At 43.7% G+C, this 20,971-nt stretch overlaps 1 protein-coding gene across 1 annotated transcript in view; it reads right to left on the bottom strand.

Moving 5' to 3' along the window:
- Positions 1–817: 817 nt before the first annotated feature.
- LOC116994621 (calpain-14-like) overlaps positions 818–20,971 on the bottom strand; it is a 30,002-nt gene continuing 9,848 nt past the window's right edge. The window contains exons 6-25 of the mRNA XM_033056462.1: positions 20,489–20,558; positions 19,466–19,584; positions 18,740–18,876; positions 17,452–17,626; positions 16,695–16,760; positions 15,241–15,326; positions 13,930–14,004; positions 13,128–13,291; positions 12,270–12,433; positions 11,511–11,522; positions 9,424–9,629; positions 8,854–8,890; positions 7,952–8,014; positions 6,571–6,628; positions 4,799–4,863; positions 4,295–4,363; positions 4,103–4,181; positions 2,880–2,996; positions 2,147–2,202; positions 818–1,867 (exon numbers count right to left, since the gene is read on the bottom strand). Of these exons, the coding sequence (XP_032912353.1) occupies positions 1,841–1,867; positions 2,147–2,202; positions 2,880–2,996; positions 4,103–4,181; positions 4,295–4,363; positions 4,799–4,863; positions 6,571–6,628; positions 7,952–8,014; positions 8,854–8,890; positions 9,424–9,629; positions 11,511–11,522; positions 12,270–12,433; positions 13,128–13,291; positions 13,930–14,004; positions 15,241–15,326; positions 16,695–16,760; positions 17,452–17,626; positions 18,740–18,876; positions 19,466–19,584; positions 20,489–20,558 (1,845 nt within the window). The 3' untranslated portion in view covers positions 818–1,840. The remainder of the gene's footprint in view (positions 1,868–2,146; positions 2,203–2,879; positions 2,997–4,102; positions 4,182–4,294; positions 4,364–4,798; positions 4,864–6,570; positions 6,629–7,951; positions 8,015–8,853; positions 8,891–9,423; positions 9,630–11,510; positions 11,523–12,269; positions 12,434–13,127; positions 13,292–13,929; positions 14,005–15,240; positions 15,327–16,694; positions 16,761–17,451; positions 17,627–18,739; positions 18,877–19,465; positions 19,585–20,488; positions 20,559–20,971) is intronic.

The raw sequence follows: 20,971 nt of genomic DNA on the forward strand, positions 1-20,971 counted from the left end.
TATAACATCCCCTGCTGAGTTGAGTGCAAATTAAATCAGGCTAATTTAGTTTGCACCATCATGTTCAGCTGTGAGTCACAAAAGGAAACAGAGACGTGTGTTCAGAGGGGAGCTGCTGATGGAGCCTCCTCGGGAGCCCGGCACATGTGGAGCCTCTTCGGGAGCGCAGCGGGACACGGAGCCCTCGGCTGCTCCAGGGGCCCTGGGTGTCCTGCTCCCTCCAACCTTCTCTGCTTCACAGACCTGAACCCTGTGACTCCATAGCAGGTCGATCCCAGTAAGTGACAGATATATCATCTGTAATAAACAAGTACCAACACAGCCATCTATTTATCTGGTTCTAACTGTTTTCTCATAAAAACAGGATGAAAATGATATTGCTTAGAAACAGACTGTTCTGGGGAATACAGTGCATGCTGTTGTTTTTACTGTTTAGTGCCTCCTGACTGGGAACACTTATATGCAAAGGAGTTCCTCTATAAATATGCTTATGCTATTGCTCAGGCCTTGGTGCAGTGGTAAGCACATCCCTGAGCTCAGTCATGCCCATATTTACTCTCCTACCCACAGTCCACCTCATTCCTGAATCTCACATGCACTCTGAAAAAATATTTATGAGATTAAGCACCTAAAAAGTCACAAAAAGCCAGAGGGAAGGCTACCTATGCAAGCTTAATATAACTCCTTCCTACAAAGGTATTAGAGTATGGTCTTTCATTATATGTTCATTCCCATTGGAGCTCTGTTTCATTTAGCATCCAAACTCAGACTAGGCTGTGCACTGTAAAAGAGCCTCAATTGAGCTGTCTGCAGGAATGAAAAAAAAAAAAAAAAAAAAATTCAACCTGTAACAGGCACTTAGCAACTTAGCATGGAAATTTCCAGCCCAAAATAACTGAATTGTAAGAAAGCGCAAAAGGAGCCTACAGATAATGCATCAAGTAACTCTCTCATGGATTTTGACATGAATAGTCCCACTTATACCATGTTCTCTGTTCACAGCCCCACACCTGGGTTGTACTGTTGAATTAGCTACAACCTATATTTACCTACCTCCTTTGGAAGTATACACACACACACTCATCCTATATAAAATAAATACCAAAATGTTTTATCAGAAAGTTCCTGTATCACCCTACTGAGAACATTCATTCCCTGCCAGTCTCTGGTGACTTAAAAACAATATGGGATCAGTTTACTTTTCACTGTATTGTACTTTTCAATCTGCAGAGAAAACCCACTGCCTTTCTGAAATGAATACACAATCATCATACAACAAACAGCTGGAGGCTCAACTCATCACTTGGTGAAATGAAATTAGGGCCACTTCAATGTTGACTTTAAAAGCAAAAGAGATGGTTTGAATGCTTGCAATTCACCTTTCCAAGTCAGGGCGAGGGAAGAGTGTTCATTCACTCTGAGTCTCCACCCCTTCTCTCCCAGAAGCACACAGATTCCAGTTCTCTACCATAGGCCTAGCAGCTACAGAACTGGGATCCCTCTATCAGGTGACAAGCTACTCAAGAGCCCCTTCACCAAGCACAGCCTCTGGGCACTGCCACAATAACAGCAGCATTAAATCAGCATGATGTAGATGACCTCAAAAACTCAGCCACCATGCTCCAGGGTGTCACACTTTGCACTCATGGTAGTTGGCATCCAATGGTGTCTCCTCAGTAGGGTTGTTTGAAGTGAAATAAGACTCAACTTCACCAAGTCTGTGGTTACCAGATTAAGTCTGCTCGAGGGAAAGACTTTCCATATGAAGTTAAAAGTTGAAACAAGGCAGCCTTCCTCATCCTGGTACAGGTCTGGTTATCTCCTCCTCTACAGCATTGCTTCATGAATAAAGTGTCATCATCATCCACTGTAAAATAATATGTAAAAGGGGTTGAAATAATCCATCCCTGTGAGAGCTCTGCCATACTCCCACCTGGACTGGACTATGGGGCATTGGAGATATTCTTCCTCCAGAAGAAATAAAAGCCGTAATAAAAAAGACTTGGAAGCCTGAACCTCCTTGTTGTTTGCAACCTGCCCTGTAAGTGGTCAGTTAAAAATACCTTTTCTAAGGCTACAGAATAAAAGATGCAGTGCCACATGCAACAAAGAGGCCTGCATCTGACACTCAGGGAATGGACCTTACCTCAGATTCCCGGAGATATATCCCTTTGCCATCCTGTGTTAAGTTACGAAAGGCCTCTGCAAAAGAAGTAAATTAGGTGCATTAACGTTATAGCCAAGGTTCTCTCTTGGGAAAAACCCCAAGGGCAGTTTGTAGACTATTCTCAAATGCATGTGAGCCTTCTCTGCTCTGTCCCTGGGAGATCTGTGAAGGCTGAAACACGGGGAGCAGCTGAATAAAGTCAGGTATATTACTATCTGCCCATCCAGCTGAAAAACCTCAAAATGTTGGTGGTCCCAACCTTACCCACTACAATTGAGACACGTGCCGAGCATCTACAGTGTGACCCAAGTATCAGCTGTCTCATCAAACTGCAGTCCACCAAAGACATATTTCAAAACTTTATTCTTCCTGGAAAATGTGTATTTTAAGGCTGTCTTCTTCATGGAAAACAAGCAATTTTCATCTGTATATTGCCTACCTCTTCCTACAGAAGGCTGGTGCAAATGTACAGAAAGCTTAACCACTCTGATATGTACAGTTTGGTTGTCTGTAGGAAGGGATTGGTGGGGAGGTAAAGAGAGCTTGGCTTCCTCTGTATCTGTCCCTTACTTAAAACTGATTATTCTTGCTGAATTCAGAAATCCAGTTCTGCAATTTTGACCTTGCCACTGCCAGTGGGAACAGCATCAGAGGGGCCATGGCTCAGCTGGCAGCCCAGCTTGCCTGGCCAGACACGGAGCACCAGCCTCACCTCCCATGATCTCCACTCGAAGCATGAAGCAAACAAAGCTCTCAAAACTGATCTGTAGGCCAGGGTCACCATATCTGATTGCCATCAAATTACAGACTTCATTGCTGAGTGAAATGCCTACATAAAACAGGGGGGAAAAAAGGGTAAACAGAATGAGATGGCACAACTGAGTGGTCTTCATCCTTTCTCCAACAGCTTTGTTTTTCACACCTGATAATCAAATATTAGCCAGCCCAAATGAGATCTCTACATGAAGATACCTTCTTCAAATTTTAAAGTGTTCAGGTCTGGTCCCCTATACTTACAGTCCTTCCAGAGTTGGAATGAAATACAAATAGGCCTCTTTTGCTAATAGGATATGAGGGTAATATGAGCAGCAGCTGGGTTTAAGAGCAATATTCCCAAGAGGGTAGGAAAAGGACGTGAAAAAGAAAATCCAGAGGAAGCTCATACAGAAAGCATCAATCCCAATGTCAAGCAGCAGCAGCATTTGCAAGGAACAGAAGCATTCTCTATTCATGGCCTGGGATTTTAGTTTGCTTTAGCAGAGGTCTGCCTGGGTTTCTCACTGTGCTTTCACTGACTCAGATGAACTGGGTGAACATACACCAAAAAGAGGAATGATATTTAAGGTGTAAATATGCAAAAGAAGTTACAAGACTGAGCACCTGCCCCCACACAACACCCAGCAATAGCAACAGAGTCAGTATTTGGACCTACATTTATCATCTTCCATTTCTAGATCAAGCTTCAGACACTGCATTATTGAAGTCTGGCACCTCTATAGCCTCCGTGCAATTCCCACACTTCCAGGTTTGGTCCCTGAGCTATCATTTTCAGCAGAGGCAGCAATTTAATAGGAGCTAGATCAGGCCTGCATCCCCACAACCCCACAAAATCTTTTAAAATTCAATTAGCAACACACAGGAAGGGATTTAAAAATTTGGCCTGAAATAAGCAGACACTTCTGTTTCAGACAACTTTCAGTGTGAGACCACACTGAGAAAAGAGTGGGCAGCCCATCCCATGGCAAAATAATTTTCTTTAGCTGTGTTAACCCAGTTAAACAAGGAAGAAGAGACAGCCAAGGCCATGCAAACTATAATGTTTTCCACTACTCCTGGGCTCTACATGCCGTTATCGAGATGTTTCCCAGCCCTGTACTTTTCTTCAGCTTTCATAGGCAAGAATATGAGACTTGCCAAAATATGCTGTGGGCTCACCTGTCTCCTGTACAGCTGCTTGCAGTTCCACAAGGTCAAGCTTTCCTGATCTGTTGGTGTCTCTCTTCTGAAAAACTTCCTGTTTTAAACAAAACTTTTAAACAAACCAAACCACCCAAAACCTCACAGGTGACACCAAAGAGATTGTGAGCAGGGAGATACTGAAAGGTGGCATAGAAACTATTGTCATACCAAATAGAAAAGCAGTCTTTTCCACAGGACTCTGAATTCCTGGATACTCAGTGTGCCAGTGGCATTCAGCTTAGGGGGAGAATTAAGGTCAAAACATCTCAATTTAACATTAGAAAGCACCCATTACATGTATTAAAAAATGAAAAAAGAAAAAAAAACCAAACCAAAAACCCAAACAACCCAAAAACTTGCAGCCACTCTAACATCCATACAATTATGAGGATAATGATTTTTTACCCCACATGCCTATTTATTGACTTCATCCTCCTCCCACTAAAGTCAATGGAAACCTGGCTGCTGATTTCAGAAGTGGTAGGAATCAACCCTTTCCCAAACCAGCTCCATTCTGTCTCAGCTGAACTGTTATTATGGAGGGTGAGAAGTTCAATAAGCAGGGTCATGTCCTGGTGGTAAAGAAATCCCAGTAACACCCAGTCTGGCCGAAGAAATAATGCTCTGGTAAAGTATTGCATAGGTTGGAAGAATCACTCACGACAAGGATACATCCAGGAGTGCCAAGATAGCCTGGCAGGAATTCAGACTGAAATTCAGGCAAAAACTCTGTGAATCTGGAGAGAAAAAAAAAAATTGTTTTGGGGAGTCGTTGGATATCTCTCAGAAAAATGGACTCTCACAAAATTCCCCCTTACTTGAGAGGGCTCAGGCCCCAAAGCCTGTGTGAAACTTTACACCCACTTGAGAAGATATATCATTTATGATGATAAAAATATGAGGCAACAGGATGGATTCTACTAGTCTCAGAAAATCCAATATGAGCTCCCTGCAGGCATGTAATATAGAATGAAATATGGTACACTATCTTCAACTATTAGAGAAAATGGAAGGAAAAGGACATCCAAAGCTCTAATCCCAAACAGAATTTACTGCATGACCTTGAGCAAAGTCACTTGACCTGAAGAGCTTTGGGGAACAGCACTGCAGATTAATTGAAACTCTTGTACTAAACATCTCTGTGTCCCTCTCTTTCACAGACACACTGCCAGCTCTGTTAATATAATTAAAAGTACAGGCACTGATGAAAGCATTATGCTGCCTCAAAGCTTAGCACTTCTGGTTCATATATAAGTTACATGAAGAGTAACAGAAATAGGGTCTAATCTCACTGCAAATCATGATTACAGTTGGTCTGCACCTTCCACTGACTAAGGGACAGAATCATAACTCACCAACCCCTTCCCTGCAGAAATTCAAGATGCCTTAATTTAATATTGTAGTAGCCCTGTTTAGTAAATATGAATCAAGTACTGTAAAGATTTTTAAATCATTCTTAAAATTTATAATTTATGGAAAGTAAAGATTCCTAGTTCAATATAGTTTTCTCACAGATAAGACAGCGCCTGGTGGGTCAACTTACAAAGAAGAACTATCCCTGTCCACCTTTGTAGAAAAGAGAGTACATAATATCAAATTCAGTTTAAGTGAAAAAGGCATCACATAACTTTTTAAATCGTATTCTTTGTTGCCTGTAATGGCTGGATGGAGTGTTTTCTATGTTGCATATTGATTGTTACCAGCGAAGAAACCAGGAAGAAAATCTGGATGATATCTCTGATTTCATTGTCACCATCCAGAGAACAGCCACTGCAATGGCTCACCGCTGTCCAGGTAGTGTTATTTGTTACCAAGGTCCAAATTATACGCTGTGGAGTGCTTTGGGTTGCCCCCAGTAGACTGGATCCCACATGAGAGAGACAAGTTCAGGGCTCACCTGGCTCTCACAAGCATGGGTTACAGAGGCCATCTGCACCTCATCCTGTCCCCCAAACACAGCAGAGCAAGGAGCAGCCCACTGCATGCACAGCAGGGAAGAGTAAACAGAAACAGCAGCATGGACAAGGCACAGGGAAGTAAAGACAAGACCCTCCTTCACCACATGAATCCTATGACCAGGTATTCTACACCTTCTAGTTTGGTGCTGCTGAGACTGTGGCAGTGGCACAGGGTGAAATGAGATACAGCTTCAGAATCAAAGCTGAGGTCAAGCTGGGTTGGGGTTCAAATTAAGAATCTGCATCCATGCTTGTTCTCCCCCCTCATCCTTTCAAACTAGATTAGCTCTGCTTATAATACTTCTGCCATGTTGATTCACACCCCAGAAAATCCTTTTGCTTTGGAAATCTAACATGGCATCAGAAGAGTCAGCTCAGTCAGACTGAAGCCAGTTTTTCTTCCTAGAATTCAAGAAATAGATACAGGAGCTGAGGCTTTTCTCTGAAAGGGCTTATTTTACAGAAACATTATTTCTCAGCACTTACTTCTCCAAGATATATTATTCAAGATCCTCTGGAGCTGAACAGCATTTATTTCAGGATTCTGCGATACAGAAGAGAATTTTAGTATTTTTTCTAAGTATTAAATCACTTTTCTCCCTCTTTTGTTTTCCCAGCATGCCCCATCTTCATTCTCTGCTTTTCTGGCCCCACTCCAGCCACTGTGAAAATCAATATAAAAGATTCCCTTTGAATATGACAAGATTCTGAGACTGCAAGAGCTGCAGTGTGCTCTGGGCTAAGTTCTCAGGGTTCCACACAGATCAATGCAGTACTGCAGATTTTCCATGGAGTGAGGATGCAGACCTTTCAGCCCTAGTGCCATCTGTCCCATCAAGCACACTGTCAAGAGACCTGCTTCAAACATTCCCTTTTTGTCATTTACAAACAAACAAACAACAAAAAAAGGGAAACTTTGGAATACTTCTACCCAAACTCTTCAAAGCAGACTCCCCCTTGTCATACTAAGCTGCAACAATTGTTTGTTTGGAGGATTTTTTAAAATGTCACTCTTCAAAAATAAAAGCCTGCCTTCAGATCATTGAGACATGCCAGGGTGAAGCCTTCAGAAATTACAGTAACTGCTTCTGTCCCTGTGTGTACTTGGACATCCTGACAGCAAAGGACCAGCACCTCACAGTATGCAACCATTTCTAGCACATGAAAGCCACACCATTACCAAAACCTTAAATAAGGGGCAAAAAGTAAAAGCAGTCCTTGTTTTTAGTAACAGCTTCTTTCAAAATATTCCTATTAAAAGTGCAAATTTGTTTTTGTGAAATTGAGTTTGCCAAATACAGGGTATGATACTAAGTAAAATCCAGCGGCCTTTTCTGAAAGGTGAAACACTTGCATCCCTCGCCACAGTCATTGGAACCCCTGATGGTCAGCTCCATCCCAAATCAGGCCAGAGAAATCACTAAAAATAATCTTTCACAGGCAACAGGAATTAATGTTTAGGCAGAGCATGTGAGCCTGGTCACATTTCTGTAGTCCATTCTGCTGTTACTCTGTTGGAAAAGTGATCTTAGAGGGTATATCCCCGCTCAGTCCTTTGTTCATGGACTTTCTGCCCATCAGTTAATACCTAATACCTTTTGAGCCTCTTGATACTGTCACATCCACATTGAGTTCCAGCATTGACACCCTGCTGTACAGAGAAGTGTGCCTGTCTCAATGCTATCACATTGCTAAGCTTCACAGGCAAATTGCTGCGTGGAGTCATCACTGTACAGAGTCCAACCTCCTCTCCATAGCCCCTCTCTGCTCCCTACACATCCACAGACCTCCCTTGAACATCCACATGCTTTTACTTTCACAGAGCTGCATAATAACTCTGGAGGAGTTTACTCATGCAAGCACTTACCTGTTCAAAATGCTTTGTGAAGAAATCCTCCCAAATCTTGCCTTCATACTTATCAACAATTTCCTTTAAGGTACCAAAAAAAAAAAAAAATCATTAACTTGCAGAAGAAAAATATTGTCAACCAAGTTTCCCAGAACAGCATTCCATTCCCTGCCCTTTCCACCCTCTGCCCACCACTGCAATCAGTGTTACATCACTAACACAGCCCACTGCTAAGATTCTGCCCTGCATCACAGAACTGCTATTTCTCAGAGAGAAATACTCAGATAACATTTAGTGGGGAGAAACATTCCTCTCACCCCACCCCAAGCTGTACAAAGCATGGGGCTTACTCTGTGCTGAGAAGAGAGAGAATCTTGGTTCTCCTTTATACAGCCCAACAGAGGAGATGAGAGCAGAAAAGGCCCTGTTTATGCCAGGAGAACAGACTATGCCATAAATTCCCTAGCACAAGCTGCAGATGTGCATGCACTGCCACTGAGACCAGTTCTTTTGAAAATAATCTTTAGGCCATTGCATGGGAATAGTACTGCTACGGCCCCATAATGCCTTCAAAATGTTCAAGGCTTGAAAGGAACAGAGAGAAATGTAAGAATGGACCATGAGTATCCAAAAACCCACGAACAGGAAAGACTGCAGAGCAAGTAAGATGGTGTCATTAGATGTTTGCAAAAAGGGCAACTAAGCTGTCCAAAGTTTTGCCTGTCCCCCAGATTTGATTGCACTTGTTCCCTTGGTCCAAAGGATCCTGTCTGTAAACCCAAGCTGTGCTTTCAAGTGCTGCAACACAAGCACTGATGTTCTCCCTCAGCCTCTCCTCAAGGCCAGAGCAACAGTAAAAACCCAACATTCAGAGCTATAGATTGAACCACAGACACCCTACTCCCCTCCCACCTACTCACCTTAGAGAGGGTGAAGCTTGTGTTCCCACCCATTTCCCTGGAGATGCAAAAAAGCAGACATTAAGGACAGATCTTAGAGTTGTGTTTGTCTCATCACAGGTGTTCTTCCCCTTGCCTGGATGGGGCCTCAACCTGCCCTTGCTGTGTGTTTTATTCTTGGGTGTTACAGCTGCAGTAAGGCAAGGCCTCATATCCATATAGGACCCCAAAAGCTGCTGGCATTTGAAGTATCCAAAGCATCATTTCTGTACAACCATCCTAATATTGCCAGCAGGAAGTTCCTGGCAAACTAATGGAGCTAAAAAGCTAAAGAGCTCTTATCTTTCTCACAGTCTCAAACATGAGCACACTGCAAGGATTGTGTGGACCTAGCTCAGCCTTTTTTGAAAAGGCCAAAAACAGTGCTTCAACCACCGAGAATCCTATGGCAGCAGAAATTCAGAGCCAGCTTCTCTGAAAGAGATTGTACTGCTTTTGGCAGAGTTAAGTCTTTATGCTGCTCCCATTAGACTAGAAAGACCAGACTTTCCCAGGAAATTAGGTACTGGCAGAGGGGCAGCAGCATCTCACCGAAGAATGTGCTTCCTGGAGAAGACCCGCAGGATGAACTCAGACTCCTGCTGAGGCTCCAGGGTGCATGGGACAATCACATAGACACAAGGCTCCAGATGGAAGTCACAAGTCACTTCCCGCTCATCAAGGAAAACCTGGTGCTTGTTCACAGGCTGATGTCGGGTGAAGAAACCTGGGGGCAGCTTTCTGTTGCTCTCCTGGTACTGTTCAGGGAAAAAAGGTAAGACAATCGTGTTCTGGCCCAGCTGAACACATGGACAAAAGGCATGTGGAGGATTCACAGGCATGGCACAGCCTGTGCCACATCTCAGCCTGTGTTACAGCACAAGCAGGTAAGAGCCCAAAGGACTCGGTCTCCTCCCAGGACACGATGGCTCTCACTATGCAGCACCTTGCCCAGTACTAATATGACAAAGGACTGGGTTTCCTGCAGCTTACTAAAAGGATGACACTACTTGTAAGGAACAGCAGCAAGAACTGGGGAGGAGAAGCCATTTCTGTCAAAGTGGCTTCTGCAAAAGTCTTTGCCAAATGACTGCAGGCAGGAACTGCTCTAGAGTCTGCCCATCACTAGCCAGAACACTGCTTTTCCCACAAGGACCACATACTTTGTCCCCAGCTTGTCCTTTGCACTACGGATCTGGTAGCAAAGGATTTTTTAGAACACCTGTAATCTGAGCATACTGCATGAGCAACCTAAGCCCTCATCCTGACTTCATGCAAGTGTCCTTGATCTGTCTGGCACTCTTTGCTCTGCAAGCCCTTTTCTGCCACAGGATGATAGATAAAGTGTTGATCCAGGCAACATGGAACTAATTTTAATGCCACTGAGTGCCCAGTACACAAGCCCAATAAATAATCCTGCTAGCTAAAACTACTGTCACCTTCTGATCTTGGCTGTTCCTCAAAACATTTAGCCATTTTACTCTGCAGCCTCATGGGGAGATGCTATTCCTCTTCCTTTGCCAGTATTTTTCTTACTAATAGAGCAATCTTTCTTATAAAGGGTTCAGGGTTACTCCTCCTCATGCCCCTTATGTTAAATTCAAAGTTTTTATATTCCAGTCAATACTCTGTTGACAGCAGTTCCAATACCTTAGATGCTCTCAGCTTGCCATCTCTCCGTATTGATCTTGGCAACCACTACAAACCTGAAATTAAAGTCCTGGCTGTCACCATTCCCACTCAGGTGTGGCAGAGCACTGTGCTAGGGTCACACTCAGAACCCCCTCGGCCAGAAAGTTTACCTTGAAGGTAGCCCTGATAGTGCCCAAGATATTTAAGTCAGGAAGGGGTGCCATCTTTCCTTATGGTTACTATAAGGAACTATGGTTGCTGAGTCTACAGTAACTAGGAACACAATTGTGCTGCCCATACCATATACCCAAACTAGATCTTTGCCAGCCCAAGTTCTCATTTAAGAGGTGCCACTCTCATTTGAATGGTAATGGAGTGGAAGATATGAAAATATGCCCTTTAAAGACAAAATGAGCTAAATCTTTTCCTGTTTTAAATAGCCCTCTGAGGTCAGGGCAAAAATTGAGACTTCATAAGGACTTAAGTTTCTCACGTCCAAAAGGCTCTTGGATAAAGAAAATGCTAGAAATACAGCTGACCTGAAGAAGCTGAAAACACATATACCATCAGACAGCCAGGAACCTGAGCTCCCTAGGAGATCTTTGACCTGCATGGGACACAGGGTCTTTTCCCACCTCAAGCCAAGACTGGAAGGCAGCAGAAAGGCATCTCTGACTCCCACGACACAGCCAAGAATCAAGGCACAACTGCAGCAGGGATGAAGTGCTCATCAGGTAAAGGTTGATGCTACTTCTAATACCTTTGAAGACCCAGAACAGAAGCTGAACAACTAATGCCCATTCTTAAAGCCAATGAGCTCTCCTGATATGGCTGCTTTTCAGTAGAGTCAGAGGATGGTTCCATGTTAGTAGTGCCTTGATGTGGGGCCTCACTGAATTCAAATACTGTCACTTGCTGTCCAGCCAACAAACATGCAGTGTTGTCTTAACAGGTGCACCAGCCTAGGTCCCCCAGAGAACAACCAGCAGTGATGACAAGGGACTCACCTGTAGGCCCACCTGCAGGAAGAAAAGAAACAGAGCATCTGTCAGTCAGGACCTCTGTGTCTCACAAAACACAGCCAAGTCCTTCCTGGGAAGCAGAGCAGCTACATACATGCACATGGGATCTTTGCCTTCAGAAACCTCAGTCCTTCCACCCAAAAACCCTTCCCTATAATCACCTCTCTGTAACTGTGCAAGCTTACAGCAGCAACAAGACCTGTGGCTCTGTTCAAGGGAGAAGAGTGGTTCTCAAGGTGCTCAGGTAAGTAGAGAATTAAAGGTAGGAAACTCTCACTCCTAGAGATATCCACTTATCTCTGGATACACAGGGAGCTAGCAGCATGCACACATGAGCAGCTGCCACATACTAGGAACACCTTTTAGGCACAATTTTACCATGGTTAGAAATAACCTGGGGGCAGAGCTCTTCTTGCCCCAAGGTAAGGGGACTCCTGGCACCCTCTTCCAGCTAATGCACATACCCTCAGAGGCAACAAAACAAATTCCAATGTGCTTTGAAGAAAAAGGCACTTCTCACTGCTCTGCAGGCTGACACACAGCATGCTGGAGAGGCAGCAGGGAGGGCACAGAGCCTGAGGGAGCCTAGCCCTGATGTGTGAGGAGACTGGGTACAGGCAGGAGCAAAGAACAGAGATCACCCTGCACACAACAAAAACTCTTAGCCTGCAGATCACTACAATCTACACGGGCTGGAGTTCTCCTGTTTGGTGAGAGCAAGAAAAGCAAAGCAATTCTTTGTACCTTATAGAGTAAAAATCCAATGAAAAGATGAGGGGCTCCGTTCCGGTGTTTGGTGCTGTGTTTCTGCATGAGGGATATAACCACATTGCACGCACTTGGGCTCTTCTTACTGTCTTCAACTGGCAACACATTCAGCCAGTACTGAGGGTTCATCCAAAAGTTGCCTAAGTAAAACAAGAAAAACATTTTTATGTCATTTTCCATCACAAAACTGATTGCCAGTTTCCCACGTGATGTCTGGCATTGGACTGAATAGGTTACAGGCTGTCTGGATCTCCAGACCCCACAGGAATTTGATTTTAAGGTGAAGTTTACAAGTTTAGCAGTGTAACTACTATCTAATACAGGAGAAAGACTCAGTAACAAGGAACTTGTTACTTCTGCTTACATGCAACTAAGAGCTCATTTTGTTTATAGATGTATCACTATTTCTCTCTCACTCCTGGTGTATGGGATAGCTGACTTTAGATTCCACCTGCTCGGCTTCCAGAAGAGCTGAGCCTCTGACGATTTTATTCACTTTACCTAAAGCACACTCCCTGGAGGTGCTGAGGATGCAATTTTAACAGACAAGTTTAATGCCCTAGAGCAGATCAGTGCTGGCAATTGATCCTGGGATCCTAAAGCTTATTTCATGCTATAATCAGCCCACTGCCCTGTGTTTGCAAGCAGTGCATCTTCAGTGATAGCAGAAGCCAGTCCAAGTCTTTCAGCTGCTTATTTCTGATGTTTGTGCGGAGGCTTAAACAGGAAGCACATGTTTCTGTTACCAATTTTATGTTAAGCGGTTATAAGGAGCTGGTCACTGAGTCAGCAGAGCATCCAAAAGTCAGAGTTATCCAAAAGAGCACCCCTCACCATTACAGAATCCCAGACTTCCTCCTGCTGTACTTCCTTTAACCCATCTCCCACTCTTCCACGAGTACATCCACTTTTTCCCATCCTCCCGGCTCATCAGGTCCGGAGTTAATTTACAGATCACCAGATCTACAAAATGAATCTTAAAATCTCGCAGAGACATCCTGGGAAAAGAGTGCCAAGAGACATCTTGTCAGCAGTTTAGCTTAGTCCATATGGTTCATAAAACAAAAAGAAAAGGGAGCAGGGAACTTCGAAGCCGCACCATTCTGTGTTACATATGGTAATGCTCATATTTTATTAGGCAGTAAAGAAGAGAGCGTCTGCTTCCACAGCAGCATCTAGGAGTGGCTGATGCACGACTAAAACTTCAGCAAAGGATAGTAGAACAGCGAATAAAATAATCTTGCCAGCAAAGGGAGTGCAGTGAAATTACAGGGGCAGCAACATTGCCACCTCGTGGCAAAAGCTGTGGAGAAACCGCAGACAAACAGGCAAACAAGAGCTTCCCGAAGCTATGCTAAAAAGAAAAGGCAGGGCAAAAGCTCCCGGGGCTGTCCTTTAACTCCAGCAGCCCCAGGAGACCTAGCAATAGCCCGCTTCTCCCTCACTCCTGCACTGAAGAACAGTGCATTCCATGTCAGCACAGGCACTGCTTCTCACAGCATCAAGCTGAGAGGAGCACGGGCTGCTACAAAGCTCATCACCTATGCCTTGGCCTCAGTGGCAATGTGCTGCTTCAGTTCCAGGTGCAGCCCCAGGGATTCTGGTGGAAAGGGGAGAAGCAAGACTGTGGCATTACCAGAATTCTCCATCCTCCTTATTTTTCCTCAGCAAAATCTTCTCCTTTGGGCTCAGCAGTTCCCACTTGTAAGAGCTAAGGGGAAAAACATGAGGTGACTAACCAAATGTGGCCACAAATTCAAGACAGAGGACATAACCTTCCTCTACAAAAAGAGGCCAAATCCCTGCTTCCATATATCTCCATGCTTATCCCCCACTCTGCCTTCAGCCACATGAGACTCTCCACAACCACCCCGAGTCCCATGAGATGTAGCTACACGGCTCCAGTTCTCTCCAGCAGAAGCCAGAAATGTTCCTTTTCCATCAGCCAATCACTTCACTTGAACACACAGCTTCCAAGTACTTCAAATATAAAAATCTAGACCTGCTTTGTTGGTTAATTCTCTGTCAAAGGAGACATAATAGGAAGAGTGTTTGGCATAATGAATGAATGACTAGGACAGTACAAGAGGCAGCTGGGAGTCGTTTCTAAGGCAGGCCTGCAGTATGTTGCTCATTATGCTCTTCAACAGAACAGCTGGTGTGTTGTCATTATGTGACAGACACGCATCAGAGAAGTTACTGCTCTGCAGACAAGGTGAAAGCCATTCACATTCCCAATGACCTCCGTTCCCTTCCCTCCTTTCTATGCCCTAAGCCTCAGCAAACAGACTGTGCAGGGAATGAAGTGAAGCTTGGAAGCAAAAAACATGCTCCACTTCAAAGAGGAACAGGACACAAGTTTACAGTTGCCCATGGTCTAGAATGCAAACCACTGTCTTTCCTGGGTCCCAATTTAAAAAAAAGTTTAAAAAAACAGGTAGATGAAAATAAAGAGCCCATTTTCCTCACTAGTTGCTTCCTCTGATCTCATGCCCAACAGTATGTCCCCGAGCAACCAGGACAGAGGACTCCTTTCTAGTTATCTAATTCCAACAACTTGTAGCCTGTGCAAGACTTTTTTCTGGCCCCTCCCATGATTAACAACTGTGTCCTGAAACATGGGGTTTTTTTAGAGCCTTCTGCACAGCTCTCCAGATCACAGTAAGGTGGTCAGTGTCTCATGATCATATTATGTTTCCTCTGGCATTTAGTGAAAGGAAAAGTAGAACTGATCTGATTGAGGCTGCATGTGTGAAGTGAGGCCAGCTACTGTCTGTTGAGACATATAAATCTATGGAGTCATTCCTTTAACACCACAAGGTCTGTGCGAGCAACTGTTATCTTGCTGCTGCCCTCAACATTAATTCATGCCTGAAGATGGCAGCATCTTTCCTCCAAGAAACCTTTCCTCCGCTCAGTGTCACACCTTTCCTTTTTATAAACTCACCTGTCACTCCAGTCTCCTTTCCACTCAATTTTTCCCCATGGATTTCTCAGTCTCACTAGGTTTTCTGGTCCATATTGACAGGTCACCTGCAGAAAGCAGTAACATTAACATTGTGTTTACCAAGGTCTCAGCAGTTCTCATCTGATTTATATCATTGTACTATGTCATATATTAACAATTATGTTGTTTGTTCTCATAGATGCCAGGAAGTATGATGACAAAAAATCTTTTAACATGCAACTCTGAATGCCAGCCACAAAGAGATTAAGGTGGTTCATCTTACATTTTAAACTGAAACCAGAGACATGACAGATTTCTAATCTAAAGGCTCAACTATAAATTCCTTTTCCTTTCCAACATCTGCTCACTTTGTACCCATGTGAAATCCAAGTCCTATCCCAGTGCAACGGCACAGCACAATGCAGCCCCCCAGTGGGTGACCACACAGATTAATGCCTCCTGAACTGGAATGCCATGGTGGGAAGAGAGGGAACCAGGCCCATTAGGGGCTTTGTCAACAGCAGAACAGCTGACTTCACACAGTTTCCACATGCTTGGTCAGTCTCTTAAGGCTGCCTGGCTCTTCATCTCATCAGAGGATCCAGACTGACAGACATGTTGCCGAAAAACTCCACACAAACTCCTCCTGCTCCTCCTATGAGAGACACAGATGTGCCTCATCCAGCTCATCACTTCTGCACTTCCTACTATCTCTTGCTACAGGTACTGAACATGCTTTCACCAAAATGTCCAATGCCCTACACAGTCTTTGCCATCCTTGTCAACCTCCTCTTGAGGCTGGACAAGACAGTCATCCACCAATTCAGAAGGAATAAGCTCCTACTCTTTGGCACATATTATTTCAAGTCCCTTACCTCTAGACAAATACCCTAAGTGGAGTCCAAGCAGTACTTCTGCAGATTAGTGGGGTCTCCCTGCACTGTCTGCACAGAAGCACAGCTCAGTTCCCTTGCTCCACACCCCTGACTCACAGTTCTATCTGCAGTTTTTCCTATTTTGGCCTTTACATCCTCACTTCTCTATGGCCTCTCCACTGGCTTCAGAGGAAAGCCTTTTTACCTCAAGTAAAAAGCACATCCCCAAGTTTCAGCACATCCTCCCAGCAGCCCCAAAGGTCAGTCCTTTCATTCTTAACAGCTAAGATGCATTTCTAGGTGATGGTCTCAGCAGAGCCCTATGAACCATTCCCACCCTTAGAGATACACTAATCCATAACAATTGTCCTTTACATCAAGGCCTCCAAATTAAAATGGACACACTTAAAATGTGAATCTTAACAAAACCCACAATCTCTTTTAGCTTTAGACTAAGAAAAGAGTATTGGGAAGGAGATACTACAGTTGCTCTGATCAGTGGCTGAATCTCTATGAATGCAATAAAAACTGCTAAATATCCAAATTAACCTGGACCCATGACATTTGGGCTGTTCTTACCTTTCTAATACCAGTTACTGTGTAGGCATGGCCAGCAACAAGCCCATTCTTCAGGACCTTTGTTGTCTGTACACAAGAAAGAGTAACAGAAGGAAAATAAACCTTTTATTCTATCCCTAGTCATACAGCAATACCAGAGAACTGTATTCCTGTAAGCAATGGCTTTTAAAGCAAATGGAGTACTGAAAACTAAATAGATATATAAATTAAAGCTCCAGAGCCAGATTTTGCAGTATGCTTGGAATTGGAAGGTTGATTGTTAATGGCCCTTCCTAAATTGTGGATCTTCAGCTAGAGACCATCTCACTTTAAGGAAGTCCACGAAGTTAGGTTTTGATTTTCAAAAAGGTAGAGTTTCCCAACAGCTGAGGTGGTAGCAGAAAGTTTGGAAGCCAAGACTTTAATTCATGTTCACAATGACCCCCCTCTCTGTCTTAGCTATATAACTTTATTCCATCTATGTCTGTACCTCACTGCACCATCTGTAAAAATGGAAAATTTATTTAATAAAAATGGGAAAATGCAGTAGGTCCCTATATAGTAGAATATTTTCTTTGACAGATAAACCCGTTCTTAAAAATAACAACAGGGAGCCGAGAGCATCAGGAAATCAGTCCATGAGCAAAGTTGAACGTAGGTGACCTCTACAGAAAACCACATGTGGCAGCTTTGGTATGTTTTGAGTCACAATGACCAGCTGAGCAGAGGGAAACAGGTATTTAGTTATAAAGTAATTTGATGTCCTTCCAAACCTCACCCCTAAGTGTGTCTGACAGCCCATGAGAGATCTGCTGTAGGTGGCTCTTGTCAGGATAGCCCACAGATCAGGAGGAGCTTCTGCAAGCTTGATCCTTGTATTGACACCCCCTGTAAAATCCACCAAGGCTTCTGAAACTTGCCCAATCTGCAGATCTTCATAGGAGCCATAGAGTCTAGCAAAAAAATACATCAATATATTCTTTGGGTTATAGTCACAAATGACAGGTTGAGAACAGTGAAAACATAAAAAAAAAAAAAAGTGTGCAAAAAGCAAAAGGAAGGCTGCAAGTCATGTTTAGTTTTAAGGGAATTTTTGGCATTTGGGAAGAGAAGAATCTACAAAATTGTCTCCAAGATTGGCCATAGTCTGAAAGGGACTCTTCACTCACTGTCATCCCTGGCTGCACTGTAATGAGAATATGCCCATCATGACTCCTTGATGACTCTGCCTTAGAGAATGTTGCCTGAATTTATCACCAGGCACTGTGCTGTATCTAAGATACAGTGCCTTGAGAGCTCAGTCTCCAGTCTGATTTTCTTTATCACTCCAGTGCAACTTGGCCCAGTCTTCATTCTAACACAAACACCAAATGAAAATAACTGAACATTCTCACCTTCATGTGATCTTTCTCTCAGTATTAACTAGAGTATTCTTCCCTGATCTGCAAAGATTATTTCAGCCAAATATTAACAAACTCCATCAGTTAGACCTTGTTGCTTTCTTCTCTGTGCTGACACTACCACTGTAGACAAAACACCCTGAGGAGAAGCCACTGTTCTCACCATGCCATATGACTTGTGATATGCCTCAGCTTTGGGGACCTGAGAGCAACAACATCTGCCTAAACAAAGTGCAATACTTCGGCAGACCTCCAAAATGAAAATCCTTGGAGGTTTCTCATACTGATAATACATGAAAGGAGGCTTCAGAAATCATTCACATTTGAAAATGTTTATCTGCAGTGCTTCACTCCTCTGTGGTATTTACAGGGAAGGCATCTGCCTCAGCCAATACACTGCAAACAATGATAACACTCAGAGGACAACCCCCCACAATAGGGTTGTTTTCACACCTAAACCCTTGGATTTAAACTCAAGGGCCTGATTTGATAACAGCTACTGCAATGGTAGGTTTTATGTGTAATAATAGAAAGATAAGAGCCATCTACTACACTCCAAATGTAGCAAGGCCTAGGATTTGCATTTATAAACACGAACAAACTGCATAGGTACCAACCAACATATTTTAGAGAGACTATTTGCATAACTTGAAATTAGTCACTTACTTAGCATATGCCTTCTCCAGAAGGGCTCCCCAAAACACATTCTTATAGACCGAGGAAACAAAGAGCAGCTCCCCCACCTCATTCACCGGCAGGCGATCATCAACCACCACGTCAATCCATTCCCCAAAGTGCCAGAACTGTCAGGGGAAAGGAATGAGCTGATGTTTCCCTTGGAAGGGACCTCCCCTTGAAACAACAGGAAAGGCAAGATAGCCTGGCTGTGGGCACAGAACAAGCTGCTGTGGGTCAGTGGGATATGCTGACTCACCCACAGAGCCAGCTCCTCAACCCCACCCAGCCAGAGGAGAAAACAAAGCATGTATCAGGCGTAAAAGGAGTAAGCAGGGAAATTAGCCACAGGTGGACTTCTGGGGAAGGCATTCCTAACTGCAGGGTAGCAGAGTTACATCAAGAGGAAGGCAAAGGGTTAGAAGATTGGCGCTCAGGTCCTGCTGACTTGCCACTCTTGAAAAAGAGTTTTGTCTGTGTTAAAATGTGGGTAGGACACAGCTGGAGAGAGCAGCCAAGCAGAGGTGTTTCCTCAGTGGCTTGCAGTTGATTTGCACTACTTTGCTGGAGGGGTGATGGGTTCTTCTCCAGACTGGAATATCCTCTGGCCACTTGCCTCTGGCCAAAGGGAACCATGTATAAATTATCTAACGGTGTGACACAAAACATAGCAGAGGATATCTGAGGATCTCCTGCAATCTGGGGGAGCAGCTGTACCCGGAAGTGGAAAATGCCCGCATATTTCCTCTCAAAGCTCTGGTTTTGTGGTACAACCGCAGCCAAGATGTCCTGGTGGAATGTCAGGGCTTCCAGGGCCGCCAGGAACCAGCAGTTCTCTGTGCCAAGACAAACGGACACATGCAATTGGCTGAAAAGTGAGAGCTCTCAGCCAACTTCAGCAACACCACTAACATCCCAGCAGAAGAGCTATTGTACTGATGTTTTTACATTTATAACAAATCATACACACAAAATTAGATGATCCAGACATGTTCTTTACTTAACCAAATTATGATCGGTTTATAATTGTTCTCTCATGATCTTTTCATTTGGGTACTGTTTAGTTAAATAAGAAATTTAGCAAGCAATAACTGTCAATACAAACACTCTGTGTTTTACTGATGTCATGTGGGGTTTTCGCTGTTCTCTATAAAGGCACACTATTAAAAAAAATCTTTTCCATTTTTCTTTGAAAACATTAGCTTTACAGAAAAGAAAATTATTTCAAGAGGATCTCACATGCAAGACTGTACTTAGCAAACTTTGATTTTAAGGACATAAAGCACTTAAAAATGCATTTACTCCCACCTCTACCTATTTTTCAGATGGTAATACAGCCTTATTTTAGGCAACACAGGCATAAAATTATTTTTCTAACTGCAAGGCTGAAAGGAAAACACACTCACACTGAGCATTAGGTACAAATATAAAGTCCTTCTGTGGTCTCTGTTCAACTGTCAAGCAGCAACACCACAGACCAGCAATAAGCATGGGCAGAACCAACACACAGCGGTGATTTCAGCTTGTTGAGACACCTCTCATGCCTCAAATTCCACCTTGAAGCTTGCCAGCTTATTTACTGAGCCTATGGCAGTAAATGATTGCTTCATCCACATGCCAAGTGGAAAGAGGAGATGGATACCTTCTATTTCCATGCCAAGTTTTATACCTTCAAACTTCCATGCAAAATGTTATCTTATGTAAGAATACTTAGATATTTATACAAAGGAGTTTCCTTACCTACCAATCCTTGGCAGAGATCAAGCTGCTTTCTGTTTGCAGCATAAAATACAGGACTTTTGTGCAAAGCCTGGGAAACACAAAACGAAAAGAAAAAAAAAGGAGAGAGTTAAGCCAGTAACATGAGCTGATTTAGCTTGAAAGTTAAAGCTTTTAAAATACTGAGAGTCCTTTGTGCCAGCAGACGTTGTTCTGGCTCAGGTATAAATCTATTGCTATGTGCTCTGGCTAACCTGACACCAGCCTGGGCACACATTTGTGCTTGGTCTGTGTTGAATTTGGTCTCCAGTGTAAGTCACTGGTGCTCAGATGCACCCCCATGGTTTTCCATGGACACCATGCTGAGAAGACAACACTTCAAACCTGCCAGTCCTGCTCCTCCACACAAGCGCCAGCCAAAAGAGGTTATGAGGGCTGAGCATAACTGTTCAAACTTTCACTCAACCTGGCTGACATCTCCACAGCTTGACTGACAATTGAGCT

Source organism: Catharus ustulatus, chromosome 3, assembly GCF_009819885.2.
Source record: "Catharus ustulatus isolate bCatUst1 chromosome 3, bCatUst1.pri.v2, whole genome shotgun sequence".
Classification (NCBI taxonomy): Eukaryota; Metazoa; Chordata; class Aves; order Passeriformes; family Turdidae; genus Catharus; species Catharus ustulatus.